General features: G+C 40.6%; 1 protein-coding gene across 4 annotated transcripts in view; it reads left to right on the top strand.

Moving 5' to 3' along the window:
• SHPRH (SNF2 histone linker PHD RING helicase) overlaps nt 1-20,952 on the top strand; it is a 139,725-nt gene that overhangs the window by 10,846 nt on the left and 107,927 nt on the right. For all 4 annotated transcript variants that reach the window (XR_007355789.2, XM_048844315.2, XM_048844316.2 and 1 more), the window contains exon 4: nt 16,021-16,239. Coding sequence is in view for 3 of the 4 variants with exons in the window: in XM_048844315.2 (XP_048700272.1) it covers nt 16,021-16,239 (219 nt within the window). In the remaining variant the exon portion in view is untranslated. The remainder of the gene's footprint in view (nt 1-16,020; nt 16,240-20,952) is intronic.

Raw genomic sequence — 20,952 nt, 5'->3', positions numbered from 1 at the left:
AGACAAAGATGTTCTGCGTATGGGATAAAACACTAGTTCTAAATCTGGTATGGAAGGTTACTGGTAGATTTCTATCAGAAAGGTTGCTGCTCTAGACAAAGTAATCACCCTCTTACTTTTATGACTAATGTTCACAACATTTAACTAAAATCCTACAACTCAATAAAAACTGGAATGTGATGACTTGGAAATCAGGTAATTTTCACAGTGTCTTTTTGAATGTGCATTTTTGTGGGTTGGGGCTTATTGTGTATCACGCTACAGCTCTTGAAGTTTAAAGTTTAAGTATTAAAGATTAAACTTCCCATTTTTTCCTTAAAGATCCTGCACAGGTACATCTTTATCCACAATTCAGTTTATTTTTTTAATCACATTTCCATTACCCCCTTGGTATCTAGGTGCTGAATTAAAGCACAAGTTCAGAGCACCAAAAGTTTTCTGTGTCCATTTGCCTGGAATACCAGAATATATTAATTTATATTTTAAGGAACTTGATTTTTTTTTTTTAGATGGTGTTCCAGGGGAGTTTTATTTAAAAAGTTTTTTTTTTTTTCCTTTGGCTCTGCTGCAAATGCTATGAGGCCCACAGAAACTAAAGTGAGACACGTACCTTCTCTCACCCTGCATTTTATGAGAGAAAGACTTAACTTTGATTTTTTTTTTGACAACTTCCCCTGGGGGGTTTCAGTGCATTTTGTCTCATTCATGTATTTTAATTGATTTTGAGATCTTGAGGGGTAGGGATTGTCTGTGTCTTTCATAATGGCAAGACAGAATCTGTGTGTAATAAAATAAACAAAATCCCCAGCTCCAGTTATTTAGCAAAACTCACTGAAATCTACCAACTTAAATACTAAGGCAAAATATGTCATTTATAAACCTTTGTGGTGGTCCTAAACAGAGATTGTAGAATTAACTGGGTCCTTCCTGATAACTTACTTGTAGAGATCTTTATTTTGTCTACTTTAACAGCTATCCTTTATAATAGGCTATTCCTGTGTCTGCTATAATGCAAATACTTCAAACTACTACTTTTTGGTTTAGTAGACTCACAGCCCTAGGCTATCCATAAATTGAGCTCGCCTTGTTCAAGGGATGAAAAATAGTTGGTCTGTGCTATAAAATCCAATGAGAATAAAGAATGTAAATGTAAATGCAATGTGCTGTTCATATATTTATTCTGTTTAAGGGTCAGCGCTCTGGGGTTTGTTCTTTCATCAGTACATGGGCACATATGTGACATAACTTTTCAGAAATTAAATGACATCTGGATACATTATGTCCCCAGGCTTCTCAGGAAGAATAAGCCCTTTAGTTTTTGCAGGGCATGGTCTGCTTTCGTAACCAAATACGAACATAAATACATTTCCCATTAATCTAGACAAAAGGGGGAGATAGTCTTTATTATTTTTGAGAAGTGATACCAAATTGTAAATGTACACATTTTAATATTCAACCTTAAGAAAAGTTCCTCTGAAAACTGTCCAGTAAGTGACACTGTTTTAGAACCTGAGAGAAACTCCACTGTGGTGGGTAAAATGGCTAAAATACTGAAAGCCACAACCTCCGACGTCTGACAGAAGATTAATTTGAAACATAGGGTCTACAGAGAAATAGAACATTTAGAATCCCAGTCTGTCTGAGAATTAAAAGTATTGAGATGTAATGTGTTACACGTTTATTGAATCACATTTTAAAATGGTATAATGGGTAATATTGAATATTCATTTGTGCTTTTAATTAATAGTGTGGAGGAAAGCTTTAACAAAGCTTTTAAAATGATCTATTTATACAGTAAATACAGCTATTTTTCCCTCACTAAAATGTTTGAAAATATGAGTAGCTGTGTGATTACATTATTGAAGAGCACAAATAAGAAATGTGTGGACAGTATATATCCAATTGTACTAAATATTGTTTTACATAAAAACTTAATCTGTTTTTCATCACGTACTAGTCTCATGTTAATAAAATCCCAGATGGTTTCAACAATTTACATGTAAGTCAAAAGTGCCCTGAGCTGAGTATTTGACAATAAGGGTATGTCCACATTGCCGTAAAAGACCTGCGGCTGACCTGGGTCAGCTAACTCAGGCTTGTGAGGCTTGGGCTGTGGTGCTATAAAATGGTAGTATAGACACTGGGACTCGGACCAATGTCTACGCTGCAATTTTATGGCCCCGCTAGCCCAAGTTAGCTAACATGGGCCAGCCGCGACTGTGCTGTGAGTCTTCTGTTGCAGTATAGAATGTACCATAAGAGCTCCATAAATCCTTGTCTCTTTTATTTGTTGAACTTTAGCAACCAATGGGCTAATTTATCATTAGCACTGACAACTTGTAGTTTTGCTAATCCACATGCTAACTTTGCCATGTCTACTACATGTCAAAATTTCACTTTCAGAAAGAACCCTAGTCTGTCTTCTCTCCAGGTCCCCTTATTTCTTTCCATTCACATGATGCTGAAGCCATCTCTGCTGCCTTAGATATATATTTTTTTAAATATCTCTTACTCACAGAATCAATATAGAATTTGTGCTTACCAGATGAGAGCATCAGTACATCACATCTGATAACCTCTCTCCAGTGGTGGCTGATCATGGTATAGAAGAAGGCAAAACTACTCTGCCCCTAATGTTAATTATGTGGCCCCACTGTTTGCACTTGTGCTTTATAAAATACATAGTTGGGCAGCCCCAGGAATTTTATAATATAAGGCCCTGATCCTGTAATAATTTCTGTATGAGAAGACCCTTACACCCATGAGGAGGCCAGTTGACTTTGTCATTGTAGTATTGGGGCCTAAATTGTTTGTCTAGAATACAAAGTATCAGAAAAACAAACAAACAAAAAAAAGGGGTGAAGGCAGGAACAAAAATAATACCCCAAACAATTTGTGTACTGTGGTGTTGTAAAAGAGTATGCATAAGAAATCTTTTGACTCCAGTATTGATCACTGTGGGCCAGATCCACAAAGGGACTTTGGTGCTAAAGCATTCAGTGTTGCAGGACCTAACTTTTAGGTGCCTATAAAATCACTAGAATGACACTAATCCACAAGATTGAGTTAGGCAGCTAGGCTCCTATACAGTGAATGAGGGAGACAGATGCTTTAGAATGTGATCCACAAAAGCTAGAATGCTAGGCAGAGGACTGCTTAAGCTAGCCAGTGGGAGATCTTGGGAGAGGTGTGACCTAAGCTCTTCCTCACTTTGAGATAGCAATCCTAGACTTAGGTGCCTATCTGTGCTAGCAATCCACTAATGAGATCCTGTGTCTTGGAGTCAGGCAGTGTAAGCACCTATGTAGTTTCTTGGCAGAATGAATTAGGAACCTGCCTGCCGTTACACAAAATGGCCAGAGGAGGAGGTGCCTACCTTACAACTTTTAGCCCAGTGATTAGAGCACTCACCAAGAATATGGGAGACCCAGGTTCATTTCCCCTTGCTTCTCTGCCAGAGGATTTGAACACTGGTTTCCCACCTCTCAGGGGAGTGCTCTAATCACACTGCTAAGGGATATTCTGATGTGGGGGAGGGTATCTCTATCATGGTCTCCTGTTGAAGTTGTTTCACTATGGATAAATAATAGAAGAGTGATTGGAGTCTTTCACCTCACATGTTCTGAACCACTGGACTATAGAGTTATTTTCTGTCTGGCCCAAAGCCTGTTCCACTGTGGGGTGGATAAATACTTAAATGGTCATTGGGCGAAAATGACACTCTCTAATCCAGCGGTTCTCAGCCTGCGGGCTGTATGCGGTCCAATTAGCACACAGCTGCGGCCCAGCTCAGGTGTGTGCTAAAGGCTGCGGGCTCCCAGCTGCCCTGCCACACGGCAGGCTCCGGGCTCTTGTCTGCCTTGCCTTGCAGCGGGCTCCGGGCAGCCACCTGGCCCCGCCCCCCCCCCCCACGTCTGGGTGTGGACAGCCGGCTGCCTCCCGGCCCCCAACCAGGCCAGGCTCAGGAGCCAGCTGCTGCCCCACCCTGTACAGTGGGGGTCGGGGTCCCTGCCTCCCGCCCCACACTCAGCTCTCTGCTTCTGGCCCCACTCTGTGGAGCGATCTCTGGGCGGAGGGTTCTGAGCATGGGGGCGGTTTCGATGTGGGGCACTGATTTTAAACCTCTCACTGTTCCTCTGGGGTCCAGCTCTCCAGCCTTGGAGATGTCAGCGGGTAAGTTCCTCTGCTGCCGCCCCTGCCTTCAGCCACCTCCGGCCCTTGCTCAGGCTCTCAGCCAGCAGGCATCTGCCTCTACTGCTCTTTCTGCTTTCATCCCTCTCTGGCCCCGAGACTCTGGCTTGGGGACACCAGCTAGCAAACCCCTCTTTCTGCTCTCCTGCCTACAGCGCTCTCCCAAAAATACTATCTCCTAGCCAATTCCTTCCTCGTCACAGGGAGGGCCTGCAAAGTACTTTCTGCTCTTTGCATCTTTCCTCAAAAACCTCCTCCATTTTCCTGACTGATTCTCACTCATTTGGTCTCTCCCTGGCCTTTTATAGCCCCCAGGTGGTGCCCTGCCCTCTTAGATGCTCCCAGTTTGGCCAATTATTCTGACACAGGGATGCTGGAACTGCCTCATTTACAGGGGCTAACCACCCTGTGACATCTCTATTCAATTCTTTTCAACTTCTCTGGCAGAAAGAGGGGAATTTAACCAAGGTCTCCCATATCCCAGGCGAGTGCTCTGACCACTGGGTTAGAACTTATAGGTGGCACCACCACCATCTCCTCTGGTGGCCAGATTTTGAATGGAAGCCAATCCAATAGGTGGCTTCTGAGCAGGCCTACCTGATCAGTCCCCACATGCAACTCGGGCAGTTGATTACCTATCTTCCCTAGGTTCATGAATCACTTTGGGGCTTAGGCAGGAGATAGGCATCTGCACACCTAGAGTGAGGTGGCAGAGTGCATGTCCAGAGGCAGAAACTTAGGTGCAAAGAGAACTTGTAGGTGCTGAGAGAACTTGTACTCTGAAAACTTAGGTGCTGAGTGAGTTTAGGCACTTGTAGGGTTTGGTGGGAGTTTTGTGAAGTCTAAAACTGGACTTAGGTGGCTAAGTCTGGGGTTTAGGTGCCTACGTACCTTTGTGGAGCAGGGCCTTTATCCTCTAAAATGTGAGATTTGATCACCCTTATTTTAGCATGGAAATGTTGATGGTCTTAAAATTATCTTCCAGACCTTTCTTAATTTCTAGCATAGTATTTTATTCTATGATTATATGTTGCATGAAGGAAGCAAATTTTCCCTATTATCTGTCGTTGCTCATCTCTTTCGAAAGTTTATATTTTATTTTGTTAAGAGTTTAAATATGTTTTAATTCCACATTTGAACAACCACCAATATTATGGAAGCCCTCTTTGCTTTCTGTTGGAAACATTTTTGGTTGTCAACTTGCACTCATTCCAAAAATAGGTTAAAGGGTAATTACTTAATTATTCCTCTCCTTGAAGTTCAGGGAGGATGCTGTGAAGAGAGGCATCATGTTAATGAGAAGATAATGCTTAAATGAAATGCAGAAAAAGAGCTTCTCTTCCGTTTCCTATACCAAGTGAAAATTGTGATTTTAAAAAAAACAGACATTTAACTCACCAGAAAGAAAGGACAAATGGCAACTCAGATCTTTTATATTGAGACCTGATTCTATGGTGTTCATGTGTCTTGCTTTCAGTGAACTGGTGAAAAATTTAATCACGATACATGCTATGCAAAGGGAGATAAACTTAATTTAGTTGTGCGTGTTTCATAGAACATAGAATCATGGAACCATAAGGTTAGAAAGGAATGCAAGGGTCATCTAGTCTAACTCCCTGTCAAAATGCAGGATTTGTTATGTCTAAACCATCCAAGACAGATGACTATTCAGTCTGTTTTTGAAAACTTCCAGTGAAGGAGCTTCCACGACTTCCCTAGGCAGTTTGTTCCAATGTCTTACTGTTCTTACAGTTAAGAAGTTTTTCCTGAGATTTAATCTAAATCTGCTATACTGTAGTTTGAACTCATTGCCTCTTGTCCTGCCCTGTCCTCTGTGGCAAGAGAAAACAATTTTTCTCCGTCTTTTTTTATAACAGCCTTTCAAGTATTTGAAGACCACGATCATCTTCCCCCGTTAATCTCCTCTTTTTCCAAACTGAACATACCCAGTTCTTTCAGCCGTTGCTCATATGGCTTGCATTCATCTTTGTCATTCACCTCTGGATCCTTTCCAGTTTTTCTGCATCCTTCCTATACAGCGGTGAACAAAACTGGACATAATACTCCAGCTGAGGCCTAACTAGCACAGAGTAGAGTGGTATTATAACTTCCTGTGACTTGCATGCTGTGCCTCTGTTAATGCAACCCAAAATTGCATTTGGTGTTTTTGCAACAGCATCACATTGTTGACTCACGTTGAGGTTGTGATCCACCAGAACTCCCAGATCCCTCTCAGCAAGGCTGCTGCCAAGCCAGTTATCCCCATTCTGTATTTGTGCCTTTGGTTTTTCTTCCCTAAGCATAGCAGTTACATTTGTCTTTGTAGAATTTCATTTTGTTGTCTATAGCCCATTTTTCCAATTTCTCAAGATCCCTTTGAATTTTAGCTCTGTTCTCCAAAGCGTTTGCAGCCCTACCTAGTTTTGTGTTCTTTGCAAATTTGATTGGTGTGCTTTCTATTCCTACACACAGGTCATTAATAAAGACGTTAAATAACTCTGACCCAGAACAGATAGCTGTGGGACCCTGCTTGAGACCTCTTTCCAATCTGACATCACTCCATTAATAGTTACTCTTTGTGGTTGGTTAACCAATTATGTATCCACTTAACGGTAGTTCCACCAAGCCTGCATTTCTCCAGCTTACTTGTGATAATGTAACGTGGGACTGTGTCAGATGCCTTGCTGAAGTCCAACATATTATGTTCACCGCATTCCCCCATCCACCAATCCAAACTTTGTTGCCCTTTATTGTAAAGCTATTCAGTGTGCTAATCCCTTGCTCGTCTTTTTTCTCTTCCTTCCAATAATTTCTTCATATCATTCCTAACAGAGCCTTAACACCTCATGCTTTTAGGATGCCAGCTTTAGTCAGTGTCAAATTGTACCTTGGAAAAAATGTGTTGCAAGGTGTGTATGTCTCCAGTATTAGCTGCAATTGATAACTTCCTTTGAGATGTACTGTTACTCAAATTAGCAAAGGTTCTAACAACTCTTAATCAGTATCCTTTTTGTTTGTTTGTATCTTTCAATATGGGCGATCATGAGACCATTGAGAATTTCTGGATTCATTCTGAATCTCCAGTTGTTACATTGTTGAGTATCTGGTCTATGTTTAGTTAATTTGTTCTATAATAGGAATCAGAGATGGGGAAAATTTACTAGGCTGGGCTGCATATATATCAGAGTCCAGACCCTACCAGTGCAGAATCATTTTCTACAGTATAATTTCTAATGTTGTGTGTAGTCTGATTTTGTTTTTTAAATGACTCAAGAAATTGACCTTTATCCTCTTCTCTTTGGAGGCTGTTTTGTGTTGTAAACTTGCTATGAATTTCTTCATTAAGTGAAGGTAAAGAGGACTGTCATTAGAATTATTGTGAAAGCTCACTGAAGGGAAGCCAAGTAGTTTCCCAATAATTTTCGTAAACACAAACCTTCCTTCCTACAAGGGCCATAAAGTATGAATCCTTCACAGTCCACAGTTTGATTTTTTTTCCTCTTTCTCTGAGTGTCTATTAACAAACTTAAGATGAGCATTATGTGTAACATAATGTGATTTGGAAATATTCCTGATAAGTTTAAAATAAATTCAGTATGGTTTTCCATTATTTTTATTAAAAAGGAAATTAGGCCTGAACTAGAAAAATTAACAATATGACTTGGAAGGGGAACATTATTCTGATATTTCAGAAGTTTCCTGAAGGGAATTCTTCATGGGGAATATGTTCTTTCTCTTGGTGTCAAACTTGGCATTTGGTCTAATCATTCTCTAATTGGAACACATGGCTATGTAACTCAGAAAGAAATGAAAAGAAAAATCCATTACAACAGTGCCGTTGACTTTTCTAGATTTTTAATAAAGGGAAGAATGATAGGTCACTTGACAATTATGTTAGCTAACTATAAGTGAAGGGGAATCACTGAATTTTGCCCTTCCAGAGGGTTAAATCTTCCTCTGTGCGTGTTCTGTGTGAGTAGAGAGACTTTGTTAATTAGGGGACAATGTAAAACTACGTTGTGTGTGGTTAGTAATCCATTAATTTAACTGTATGTGTGAAAGCTGTGCTTTTTAGTCTGACTTGATGAACTTAATCATATTAAGGATTAAATTACTTTGAGACATAAATGGTAAGAAGAAATATTCTACAAATACATTAGAAACAAGAGGAAGACCAAAGACAGGGTAGTCCCATACTCAGTGGGGGAGGGGAGAGAGTAACAGAAAATGTGGAAATGGTGGAAGTGCTAAATGACAACAAAAAGATTAGTGAACCTACACTATGCAAAACGTAGTGAATGCCAGTGAAAATGAGCGAGGGCCGGATATTAATTATCTTTGAAAAGTCGTGGAAGATGAGAGCGAATCCAGAGGACTGGAAAATGGCACTATATTTGCCCATCTATACAAAGGGAAATAAGGACAACCTTTGAATTTCAGACCAGTCAGCTTAACTTCGGTACCTGGAAAGATAATGGAGCAAATAATCAAGCAATCAGTTTGCAAACACCTAGAAGATAAGGTGGTAAGTCATAGCATGGATTTGTCAAGAACAAATTCTGTCAGACCAATCTAATAGCTTTCTTTGTCAGGGTAACAAGCCTTGTGGAGAAGGGGAAGCGATCGATATGGTATATCTTGACTTTAGTAAGACTTCTGATACTGTCTCACAAGACCTTCTCATAAACAAACTAGGAAATACAACCTAGATGGAGTTCCTATAAGGTGGGTGCATAACTGGTTGGAAAACCATTCCCAGAGAGTAGTTATCAGAGGTTCACAGTCAACCAGGAAGGGCATATCAAGTGGCGTCCCACAAGGATCAGTTCTGGGTCCGGTTCTGTTCAATGACTTCATCAGTTATTTAGATAATAGAGAGTACACTTCTAAAGTTCGCAGACGATACCACACTGGGAGGGGTTGCATGTGCTTTGGAGGATAGGATTAAAATTCAGAATGATCTGGACAAGCTGGAGAAATGGTCTGAAGTAAATAGGATGAAATTCAATAAGGACAAATGCAGAGTACTCCACTTAAGACGGAATAATCAGTTGCACACATACAAAATGGGAAATAATTGGTTAGGAAGGAGTACTACAGAAAGGGATCAGCGGGTCATAGTGGATCACAAGCTAAATATGAGTCAACCGTGAAACACCGTTGCAAAAAAAGCAATCATCGTTCTTGGGGGGGGGGGTGTATTATCGGGAGTATTGTAAGCAAGACAAAAGAAGTAATTCTTCTGCTCTTCTCTGTGCTGATTAGGCCTCAACTGGAGTATTATGTCCAGTTCTGGGCACCACATTTCAAGAAAGATGTGGACAAATTGGAGAAAGTCAAGAGAAGAGCAGCAAATATGATTAACGGTCTAGAAGACATGACCCATGAGGGAACATTAAAAAAAATTGGGTTTGTTTTAGTCTAGAGAAGAGAAGACTGAGAGGGGACATAAGTTTTCAAGTACATAAATGGTTGGGAGGAGGGAGAAAAATTGTTCTTGTTTACCTTTTGAGGACAGGACAAGAAGCAATGGGCTTAAGTTGCAGCAAGAGTGGTTTAGGTTGGACGTTAGGAAGAACCTTCCCATCAAGGTAGTTGAGCGCTGAAATAAATTGTTTAGGGAGGTTGTGGAATCTCCATGATAAGAGCTTTTTAAGAGCTGGTTACACAAACACCTGACGGGTATAGTCTAGATAATACTTAGTCCTGCCGTTAGTGCAGGGGACAGGACTAGATGACCGCTTGAGGTCCCTTCCAGTCCTATGATTCTGTTTTTCAATGAATGTCCTCTCTAAAGAACAACTAAAGTTTTAAACAATATATTATTCTCAGGCTGAGGACAGAATGGGATGTGAGAGTGGTACTTTAGTTTTGTTCTAAATGTCTCAGTATTTAGTTCTCTTTTCAGAAAGTTGAAGCTTGTGTTTGGTAATTTTTTTGTGAAGGGGAGGCAGGATAGGTTTGTAAAGCAAAGGACTGGGAATTGGGAGACCTATTCATAGTTTCAGCACAGAGTTGTTGTATGTTTTGGGGTAAGTCACTTAGACCCATGCACTTTTCTAATACTTAGCTACTTCATGTGATGGTTGTGAAGTTAAACTAATATCTGGAAAATGCATTGAGAGTCTGGAATGGAGGGAGCTCTGTAAATGCAAAGTATTTTATTTATAAGTATTATCATCTTAATGTGATGCTTCTCTCCATGGCATCATATTCTTCTTGGGTACTGAATTAAGTATGATGGAGAGGGTTGACTGTGTAAAGTTTATAATGCGGTGAGGGAAGGTGAAGATGGAAGGCTATTTATTTCTTTGGGCGATTGTTTACGCTAAGGGGAAAATGCTGAGAGATGTTGAACACCTATAACTTATCTACCATTGATTTCAATGGCAGGTGTACGCACTTGGAAGATACCTGGCGCCTTTTAGTATTTGGCCATGAGATTAAATGAAATTGACCTTATTCTTATTGTTTTCATTGCTTCCCATAGCAATTTCTATTGCAACTGTGTGTTAATTTCACTCCACAGATGCTTGGCAAAGCTATAGGCATCAGCAGAGGCATTGGAACTTTCTGCCTGCAGACTTGGGAGAAAAGTATTTCATCAGTTATTTATATTTTTATTAAAACAATTCTGTCAAAACTGATTAGATTAGATCCCTCTACTCAACCCAGAAAGTTTCCTACTAGACCAAGATAAATGGGCAGTGTGGACTTTTTAAACCATGGAGATAGAAGGGTGACTGTGAAAAGATTTTTGATATACGGAGAACGATTTTTGGATGTTCTCTAAGATAACCATTATTCTAGGGGAGGTATGGGCTATATCTTCACTGGACCAAAGCATACATATGTAAGATATAAAAATTACTTGTCTGCTCTTTTTTTTTCTTTTTGGATTAGTGATGGGAAGAAGAGTAACTCTGAATCTACCAACCCCCACTCCCCAACCCCATCCCCCCACCCTCCAAAATCCAGCATATATTATATGGGTAATTGCATGGATGGGGAAAGGTGAAAGAGGAGGTAATTGCAATTTTAAACATTTTGTAATAAATAGGATAAGACAACTTACTGTGCATGTTTTGGGAGACTATGACATAACTGGCATTAGAGGTACAATAAAGACAACACAGAGCAGAACAGAGTTGTAGATTTGCGGGCCAGAAGGGATGATTGTGATCCTCTAGTCTAACCTTCTTTGTAACAGAGACCATAGAACTTCCCTAAAATAATTCCTAGACCATATCATTTAGAAAAACATCCAATCCTGATTTAAAAATTGTCAGCGACAGAGAATCTACTATGGCCCTTGGTAAATAATTCCAATGGTTACCAATTTATGCCTTATTTCCAATCTGAATTTGTCTAGTTTCAACTTCCAGCCATTGGATCATGTTATGTCTTTCTCTGATAGACTGAAGAGCCCATTATTAAATATTTGTTCACCATATAGGAACTTACTGACTATAAACAAGTCACCCCCTAACCTTCTCTTTGTTAAGATAAATAGTTTGAGATCCTTGAGTCTATCACTATAAGGCATGTTTATAATCCTTTAATCATTCTTGTGGCTCTTCTCTGAACCCTCTCCAATTTATCAACATCTTTCTTGAATTGTGGTCACCAAAACTGGACACACTGTTCCAGCAGCAATTGCATCAGTGCCAAATAGAGGGGTAAAATAACCCCTCTACTTCTGCTCAAGATTCCTGCTTATGCATCTCAGGATCACATTAGCTCTTTTGGCCACAGGGTCACATTGGGAGCTCATGTTCAGCTGATTATCACCATAATCCCCAAATCTTCCTCAGAGTCACCGCTTCCCAGTAGAGAGTCCCCCATCATGTTAGTATGGCTTACCTTCTTTGTTTCTATATGTATATATTTACATTTAGCCTTATTAAAATGCATATTGTTTGCTTATGCACAGCTATGACCAAGCAATCCAAATTTCTCTGTATCAGTGACCTGTCCTCTTCAATATTATCACTCCCCCCAATTTTCTTCTAATCTGCTAACTTATCAGTGATTTTTCTTCCAAGTCATTAATTAAAATTTTAAATAGCATAGTGCTGAGAACTGATCCCTGCACGACACCACTAGAAACGCAGCCATTTGATGATGATTCCTCATTTACAGTTAGCCAACTTTTAATCCTTTTAATGTGTGCCATGTTAATTTTTTATCGTTCCTAGTTCCTTAATTGAAATGTCTGGCAGCACCAACTTAAATGCCTTACAGGAGTCTAAGTATATTACATCAACTCTATTGCCTTTATCAACCAAACTTACAATCTCTTTAAAAAAAAGGTAGCTTGATAGGATCCATTTTCCATAAACCCATGTTGATTGGAATTAAATTATGTTACTTTCCTTTCATTCTTTATTAATTGAATCTGTATCAGCCACTCCATTATCTTGCCCGGATCAATGTCAAGCTGACAGGCCTATACTTACCTGGCTCATTCTATTTATACTTTTAAAATACTGGCACAAAATTAGCTTTCTTCTGGAACTTCCCCAGTGTTTCAAGATTTATCAACATTAATGGTCTTCAGCCAACTTTTTAAAAATTCTTGGGATCAGGTTATCTAGACCTGCTGATTTAAAAATGTCTAACTTCAGTAGCTGTTTTCTAACATCTTCCTGAGATACCAGAAATGGAAAGAATGTTATCATATGATATGACTGTATCATCTGTTTTTCCCGAAATACAGAACAGAAATAGTTATTGAACATTTCTGCCTTTTACAGTATTGTTGATAATTCTACCATTTTTGACTATCAATGGACCGATACCATTGTTAGGATTCTTTTTACTCCGAATATACTTTAAAAACTCCTTATTGTCTTTAAATCTGCTGGGCATAGATTTCTCCTTGTGTCCCTTTGCTTCCCTTAACAGTTTTCTACATTTCATAGCTTCTGATTTATATTCATTACTATAAACTTCATCTTTCTCCATTTATTATATATTTTTTTTTATAGCTGCCATCACTTCCCCTCTAAACCAGATCTGTTTTTTGACCAATACAACTTTCTTCCTCAATTGTGATATTGTGATTTTTTGGGGGGGCATCTAGTAAAGTGTTCTTTAAAACAATCGCAATTATTTTACACATTTTTCTGATTAAATTCTTCCTCTCCGCTATTATGGTTCATAATTGTTTTCAGCTTTGTGAAACTGGACCTCTTAAAGCACCAAGTGTGTATATATCAATGGTCTGGACTTTATTCTATTTGCACGTTATAAATGTTATCAAGTCATGATCACTTGTATCCAAGTTACCATCACCTTTTAGTTCTGTGATCAGTTCCTCTTTATCTGTCAAGACAAGGTCTACTATATATCATTCCCCCATGTTGGAACAACATTTTTTTTTTGAGTTAAGAAATTGTCATTTGTATTATGTAGAAATTTCAAGGATGTTTTAGTACTGGCAGCATGAGGCTTCCCAGCACCTGTCACTCAGATTGAAGTCCCCATTATCACAGAGCTTTTTTCCTACACAGCATAGATTGTTATTTATTCAGCCGGTCATCCTTTTCCCTAGTGTGATTTGGGGGCTTGTAGCAGACACCAAGTAATATCCCATTTTGTGCTTTATCTGTTAGTACTGAAGATAATTTTCTTCCAAGTTATCAGTGACTCAGAAACAAGCAATATCATTTATGACACAGTGTCACTCCTCCTTGCCTTTGCTCACTCAATCCTTCCTAATTAGGTTATAACCCTTGATTTTAACATTCCAGTCATGAGAATCTTCCCATCAGGTTTCGGTAATACCAACTAGATCCAATTTTTGCTCTTAAATGAGCAATTCTAATTCCTCTTGTTTGTTATGTGGGCTCCTGGCATTGGTATATAGGCAACTAAAGAATTTCCTCTCGTCATGACCTTTGGTTCCTTGGTTAATAATATGCAGAAAGAACTAGTAATGGTACTCTTCCTGATTTTACAGAAGCTCTTTAGAGAACCAGATGATGGCAAAATGATGCTTTATTTATTATATGCCTTCTGGACAAATAGGACAGGTATATCAGGAAGCATTTTTTTCCCCAGAAAGGTGAGCCTGTAAATCCTGGAACACTTATCATGGTGAATTTTAATTATTTAGCTTGTTTATATGGCTCAGAAACAGCTGAAATACTGACATCATTAATTAGGCCTAGTTCTTAGTAATAAACTGAGAATAAGTTAATTAGAGGGTTAGGGAGTATCTCCAATCTAGTGATGCAAATTATCTTTACATTTGAATATTTCCCAAGGGCACCCACAGAAGTGTTGGGTTCAGAGTGTCGTCATGGGAATATGTTTCATAACTTTAAAAAATGGAGATTTGAATTTGAAATTTTGTATGCTCACTAAAGTTCATATTGCATGGATATATGAGATTCATGAACTTGTATACTCTTGATTGCTAGCATTTTTGTTTTAAAAGTGCGTTTCACTTAGCAAGGCAAAAAATGTAGAAATTAGTACAAGCAAATTTAAAAGACAATCTAGAAAAACATGGTTATTAGAAGGTTTATATCTCTTAAACAAGTTTATTTTTATTCTGCACCATCCTGGCCTTAATTCTGAAGCAAGAATCTCTGAATTTTGTGGTGCATTTATATCCATTTTTTTTGACAAGCTGACATTTCAAAGGCAGCATGAAATATCTAGAAAAATATTTATTAAAAACAATTGAAACAAAAGAACCCCCCTCAGCCCACAATTATGAGATAGAAACTAAGGACTAATCCTTCATTGATGATATTAATCAGTCTAGTTCAGTTGAAATAATAAAGCCATGCTAATTCCCATCAGTTGAACACGTGGTCCTAAATGTTGCATACATTTCTTTGGGGTTCACTTCAGAGTAATTTTGGATACTTCTCCAGTTTTGTGCTTCAGAAAACAGGGTGTTTTGCTATTAAGATTTTCCATTTATTTGGGGGTTTTTTAGGTTTGCCATTAGAACAATGTATGTAATCACATGAAGGAAAGTGTAGTAACCCTTATGTGTGTGAGGGAAGCGTTCCTCTCACTTTCTCTCTATCATATTTGAGCCAGACAGAGCATTTCTCTTCTCTCTTCCCTTCCCTTGCTCATGAAGTTGAGGCAAAGGATCCATCTAATTTTTTTCCCTCCCTCATGGGGCACCACGGAAAGAACATTTCCAAATCTTCTCCCTCACCCTTTTCTCTCCTTCAGCTTCCATGACACATTCTTTCCTGCCTCAGGCTGGGAGAAGGCAGTACAAATTCTTTTTACATGCCCCTCCCTTGAGGGGGGGCCAAGAAATGGTCAGTTTGTCATGTTTTGCTTCTCCTTTCTTAGTTGGAAATGGAGCAGAAAGGTAGTATTTTCTTCCCCGTGTTGTCTTTTACACTTTGATCTGGGGCTGTGACTTCCATTTTACTGAAGCTCTAAAGAGCATAGCATGCTTAAAAAAACCTTGTTTTGCTGTATGCCCTATTGGGGCTTCAATAGAGGAGAAACCCTGGAGTATCCATACTTCAAATGGATAATATTTGGGCCCAGCACCTGCTAAGGAACCACCTCTTCCTGCTTCTAAGCATTTGGTAAGTTTGCAGTCTGAAAAAATGCCAGTGTTAAGATTCAGGAATTTAATTCCCATCTTTGTCTACTACTGTCACCCCCACCAGGAACAATCAACTAAAATAAAATATACTCAGTTCATACTCTTTATGGAAGCAGTGCTTAACTGTTTTCATATATTAACTAAACATGTAGCAATAAAGCTAGGCTTATTTAATTGAGGTGATGTTAGTTGCTGATAAAGATGGGGTAAGATGATATGTTTCTTCATATATGCAGATGTGTTGGAAGAGGATGAGGAAGAATCTGACAGAGAGCTGGAACGACAGAATATTGAAGAGCTGTATGACTTTGTGAGGCACACACATCAGCAGGAAATCCAGTTTTTGTGGGAGGACGTACAGCACTCTGCATTGATTCCTGTATTGAGACCCTATCAAAGTGAGGCTGTGAACTGGATGTTGCAACGGGAGAATTTCAGAAACAACCCTACCAATGGCAAGTACATGGCTGTGGACAACAAATGCACATCTTGATTATAACACTACTCAAAACAAATTAACAATACAGTATCAAAAAGGATTGAATATGAACTAGCACAATTTTATGAGAATAGTCTCCTTGATAATTTAGTAATTAGAAGCTTTGCTTTTATTATTTTATTAATAAAAATTGTAGTTGTATTTGAGGCAACTAGTTAAGCGTTATTTTTTTTTTTTTTTTTAATTGTGAGCTGTTTTCATTCTGGTCTAGAACTTAATATAGACATTGTCAATCTGGATACGTTGCATTTTACTATTGTTTCAAAATAATAACATTTCACAAAATAAAGTAGTCTTATAATTAAAGTATTTAAGTTTGAAAAATAGCTATTATCCATGATCAGTTGTCACGCTTCAGAATATTTTGGGCTATACACTGAATTTCCCTACCATTGTTCATTACTTACTTACTATGTCTTTTGGAGCAGCCTTGGCATTGATTCTGCATTGCTGTGGATGTGTTATGATCAACAAGAAGCCAGAGTTTTAGACTAAGGATTATATATTATTACAGTATATAGTTCTGGTGACCCAGGGAACAATTGATCAAGCTGGTTGACCCTACCGCTCTGAAGATACTTTTTCAAGTGCTGGTCACTATGCATATTGCCTATATGAGTGTACATGTGCGCCATATGGCCAAGTCCAGAAATTCTAACAAACCGTGCCCATTGGCTCTCACGTGTGGAGTAGTTCTATTTGTGCTCCAGACTGAAGACATAAGAAGCAATGCAGGCTGACGCCTTTGCAGTTCCTTCTTACTGCTGCATGGCCTGAGTTGGAACCCCGTGTCTGCAGATTTCTCCAACTTTTCTCTTTGATAGCTTGTAAATAAGTATTGTAAATAGTTTTATAGTTTTTATATTAGTATAGGTAGTATAGCTTGTTCTTTCCCCCCATATTGGGGACTCCCTCCTTGCAGTCTGGGACTATGCCCAGAGTCCTGGGGATTCAAGAGCTGCATGTCCTGCCCTCACTACTTCTTCATGAGTGATGATCACCAATGCTGTCTCTGCAGCATTATGCTTCGCACCCAAGCAGTATAGTGCAGCATCTCACTTGTTTCCACCATGAACACGTGAAGCTCATGAACTTTGATTAAGGAAATACCTTATGAAGAAGGCTGAGACATCACTATGATCTGGGTCAAGGAGATGCCTGTGTATATCAGTCCCATCAAATGAGTAGTGCCCCTCCAAGCACAAGCTTAGGAATGGAATCTATGGCTGCTAAGCCAAGGAATCTTCTTTCCAGACTTCCCAGGAGAGTAGGGGGCACTCTCATGGTCGCAAGGATATGTTCATAAATGAAGAGATCCCTCCCTAACCCTACCCAAGACGGGAGAGCCTCACACGTGGATGCTGTGGTGCCAGGACCACTAAAAACCCTGAGACTGAAAGGTAGCACGCACAAGAAAAAGAATCTGTTGGTTCCATCAGTGGCTCCGGCTCTGAAACACAAGGACCAACAACTGCCAGCTCCATCCAAAAGTGCTGGACCTGACTCTTCATTGGTCCCGAGGGTGAAACTGGAGGATGAAACTGCTTTTATGACACAAGAACCATCCCCTCTCCAGCCGTCAGGCAGGAATCATAGAATATCAGGGTTGGAAGGGACCTCAGGAGGTCATCTAGTCCAACCCCCTGCTCAAAGCAAGACCAATCCCCAACTAAATCATCCCAGACAGGGCTTTGTCAAGCCTGACCTTAAAAACTTCTAAGGAAGGAGATTCTACCACCTCCCTAGGTAACGCATTCCAGTGTTTCACCAGTCTCCTAGTGAAAAAGTTTTTCCTAATATCCAACCTAAACCTCCCCCACTGCAACTTGAGACCATTACTCCTCATTCTGTCATCTGCTACCACTGAGAACAGTCTAGATCCATCCTGTTTGGAACCCCCTTTCAGGTAGTTGAAAGCAGCTATCAAATCCCCCCTCATTCTTCTCTTCTGCAGACTAAACATTCCCAGTTCCCTCAGCCTCTCCTCATAAGTCATGTGTTCTAGTCCCCTAATCATTTTTGTTGCCCTCCGCTGGACGTTTTCCAGTTTTTCCACATCCTTCTTGTAGTGTGGGGCCCAAAACTGGACACAGTCCTCCAGATGAGGCCTCACCAATGTTGAATAGAGGGGAACGATCACGTCCCTCGATCTGCTGGCAATGCCTCTAATTATACAGCCCAAAATGCTATTGGCCTTCTTGGCAACAAGGGCACACTGTTGACTCATATCCAGTTTCTCGTCCACTGTAACCCCTAGGTCCTTTTCCGCAGAACTGCTGCCCAGCCATTCGGTCCCTAATCTGTAGCGGTGCATGGGATTCTTCAGTCCTAAGTGCAGGACTCTGCAGTTGTCCTTGTTGAACCTCATCAGATTTCTTTTGGCCCAATCCTACAATTTGTCTAGGTCCCTCTGTATCCTATCCCTACCCTCCAGTGTATCTACCTCTCCTCCAAGTTTAGTGTCATCTGCAAATTTTCTGAGGGTGCAATCCACACCATCCTCCAGATCATTTATGAAGATATTGAACAAAACCAGCCCTAGGACTGACCCTTGGGGCACTCCGCTTGATACCGGCTGCTAACTAGACATGGAGCCATTGATCACTACCCGTTGAGTCCGACAATCTAGCCAACTTTCTATCCACCTTCTAATCCATTCATCCAGCCCATACTTCTTTAACTTGCTGGAAAGAATACTGTGGGAGACCGTGTCAAAAGCTTTGCTAAAGTCAAGGAACAACACGTCCACCGCTTTCCCCTCATCCACAGAGCCAGTTATTTTGTCATAGAAGGCAATTAGATTAGTCAAGCATGACTTGCCCTTGGTGAATCCATGTTGACTGTTCCTGATCACTTTCCTCTCCTCTAAGTGCTTCAGAATTGATTCCTTGAGGACCTGCTCCATGATTTTTCCGGGGACTGAGGTGAGGCTGACTGACCTGTAGTTCCCAGGATCCTCCTCCTTCCCTTTTTTAAAGATGGGCATTACATTAGCCTTTTTCCAGTCATCCAGGACTTCCCTGGATCGCCATGAGTTTTCAAAGATAGTGGCCCATGGCTCTGCAATCATATCCGCCAACTCCTTTAGCACTCTCGGATGCAGTGCATCCGGCCCCATGGACTTGTGCTTGTCCAGCATTTCTAAATAGTCCCGAAACACTTCTTTCTCCACAGAGGGCTGGTCACCTTCTCCCCATACTGTGCTGCACAGTGCAGTAGCCTGGGAGCTGACCTTGTTTTTGGAGACAGAGGCAAAAAAAGCATTGAGTACATTAGCTTTTTCCACATCCTCTGTCACTAGGTTGCCTCCCTCATTCAGTAAGGGGCCCACACTTCCCTTGTCTTCCTTCTTGTTGGTAACGTACCTGAAGAAACCCTTCTTGTTGCTCTTAACATCCCTTGCTAGTTGCAACTCCAGGTGTGATTTGGCCTTCCTGATTTCACTCCTGCATGGCCGAGCAATATTTTTATACTCTTCCCTGGTCATGCATGCATGCATCCTCTAATATTGTTGGCCCCATGAATGGAGAGAGAACAGTTCTCAGATGCAGATGAATCAGACACCCTGGATGGTCTCTTTTCTCCTCAGAGAGAGCTGAGCTTTGATAGGCAGTCAAGGAGTTCTGGATGCCGTCCTCCCAGATATGACTTCCCCAAGCACTGCTGGCACCTGATTTAGTGGGGCCCCCACATCCAGTCGATTCCTCTGTTTGTCCTTATTGTGGCCTGTGGGACTCCTAAGGAAAACACCCCAGATCCGTTCATGTGTCATACCACACTTCTCCTACTTGGCATCCACCAGATCATCAGAGTATGAGGAGAACGACATTGATCCAGATCTGCAGGTGCTGATGGGAATCTCATCCTCATTTCTGGAAGAAACTGTCACTCCATCCTCACTATCTCTGCCAAGTGACCATAGGCAGTAACAGGAGCTACTTCAGAGGATAGCCAATGACCTCCAAATATCAGGAGGTCCAGGACTTCCAGTACCGACTATTCTGTAGCCTACAGGTCCAAGCAAGGTGGTGCTCCTGATTAATGAGGCCATCCTGGAGCCAGCAAGGGTGGTTTGATGCACCCCAGTCTAATGGGCCCCCATGCCTAAGAGGGCTCAGAGATGCTATTTCGTCTCTGCCAAAGTGGTTGAATTTCTTTTCTCCCACCCATCACCCAACTTCCCAGTGGTACAGTCAGCCATGGAGAGTGTAAGATCACAGCATTCCAAGACCACCCTGGCTGACAAGGGCTCAAAGAGGTTAGATTTATTGGAAAGAAAGGTCTTTTCCTCTATGAGCATGCCATTCCATATCAGTACCTACCAGGCTTTGTTAGCAAAATATGATTTTAAAAATTACGCCAGGCTGGCTGACTTTAAGGACAAGTTTCCCCCTGAAGACAGAGCCCAATTTCAGTCCTTCATAGAGGAGGGCAAATGAGCGGCAAAGACATCCAGTCAAGCTGCAATGGCTTAGTCACTGGCGTAGTTATAAGGTGTGTGTCTTGGTTTCACCCTTCGGGGCTTCCAGGGCAGTCCAGAATACCATACAGGATTTGCCTTTCAACAAGTTGAACCATTCAGTAAGAAAAAGGATGAGTTCCTTCACTCATTGAAAGACTAGAGGTTGACTATACACTTCCTGGGAATTGACCCCCGGGCCCAAGGAGA

The sequence above is a fragment of the Caretta caretta genome, chromosome 3 (assembly GCF_965140235.1).
Source record: "Caretta caretta isolate rCarCar2 chromosome 3, rCarCar1.hap1, whole genome shotgun sequence".
Lineage (NCBI taxonomy): Eukaryota > Metazoa > Chordata > Testudines > Cheloniidae > Caretta > Caretta caretta.
The sequence above is the reverse complement of the archived record's forward strand: the minus strand, read 5'-3'. Positions and strand labels throughout refer to the sequence as shown.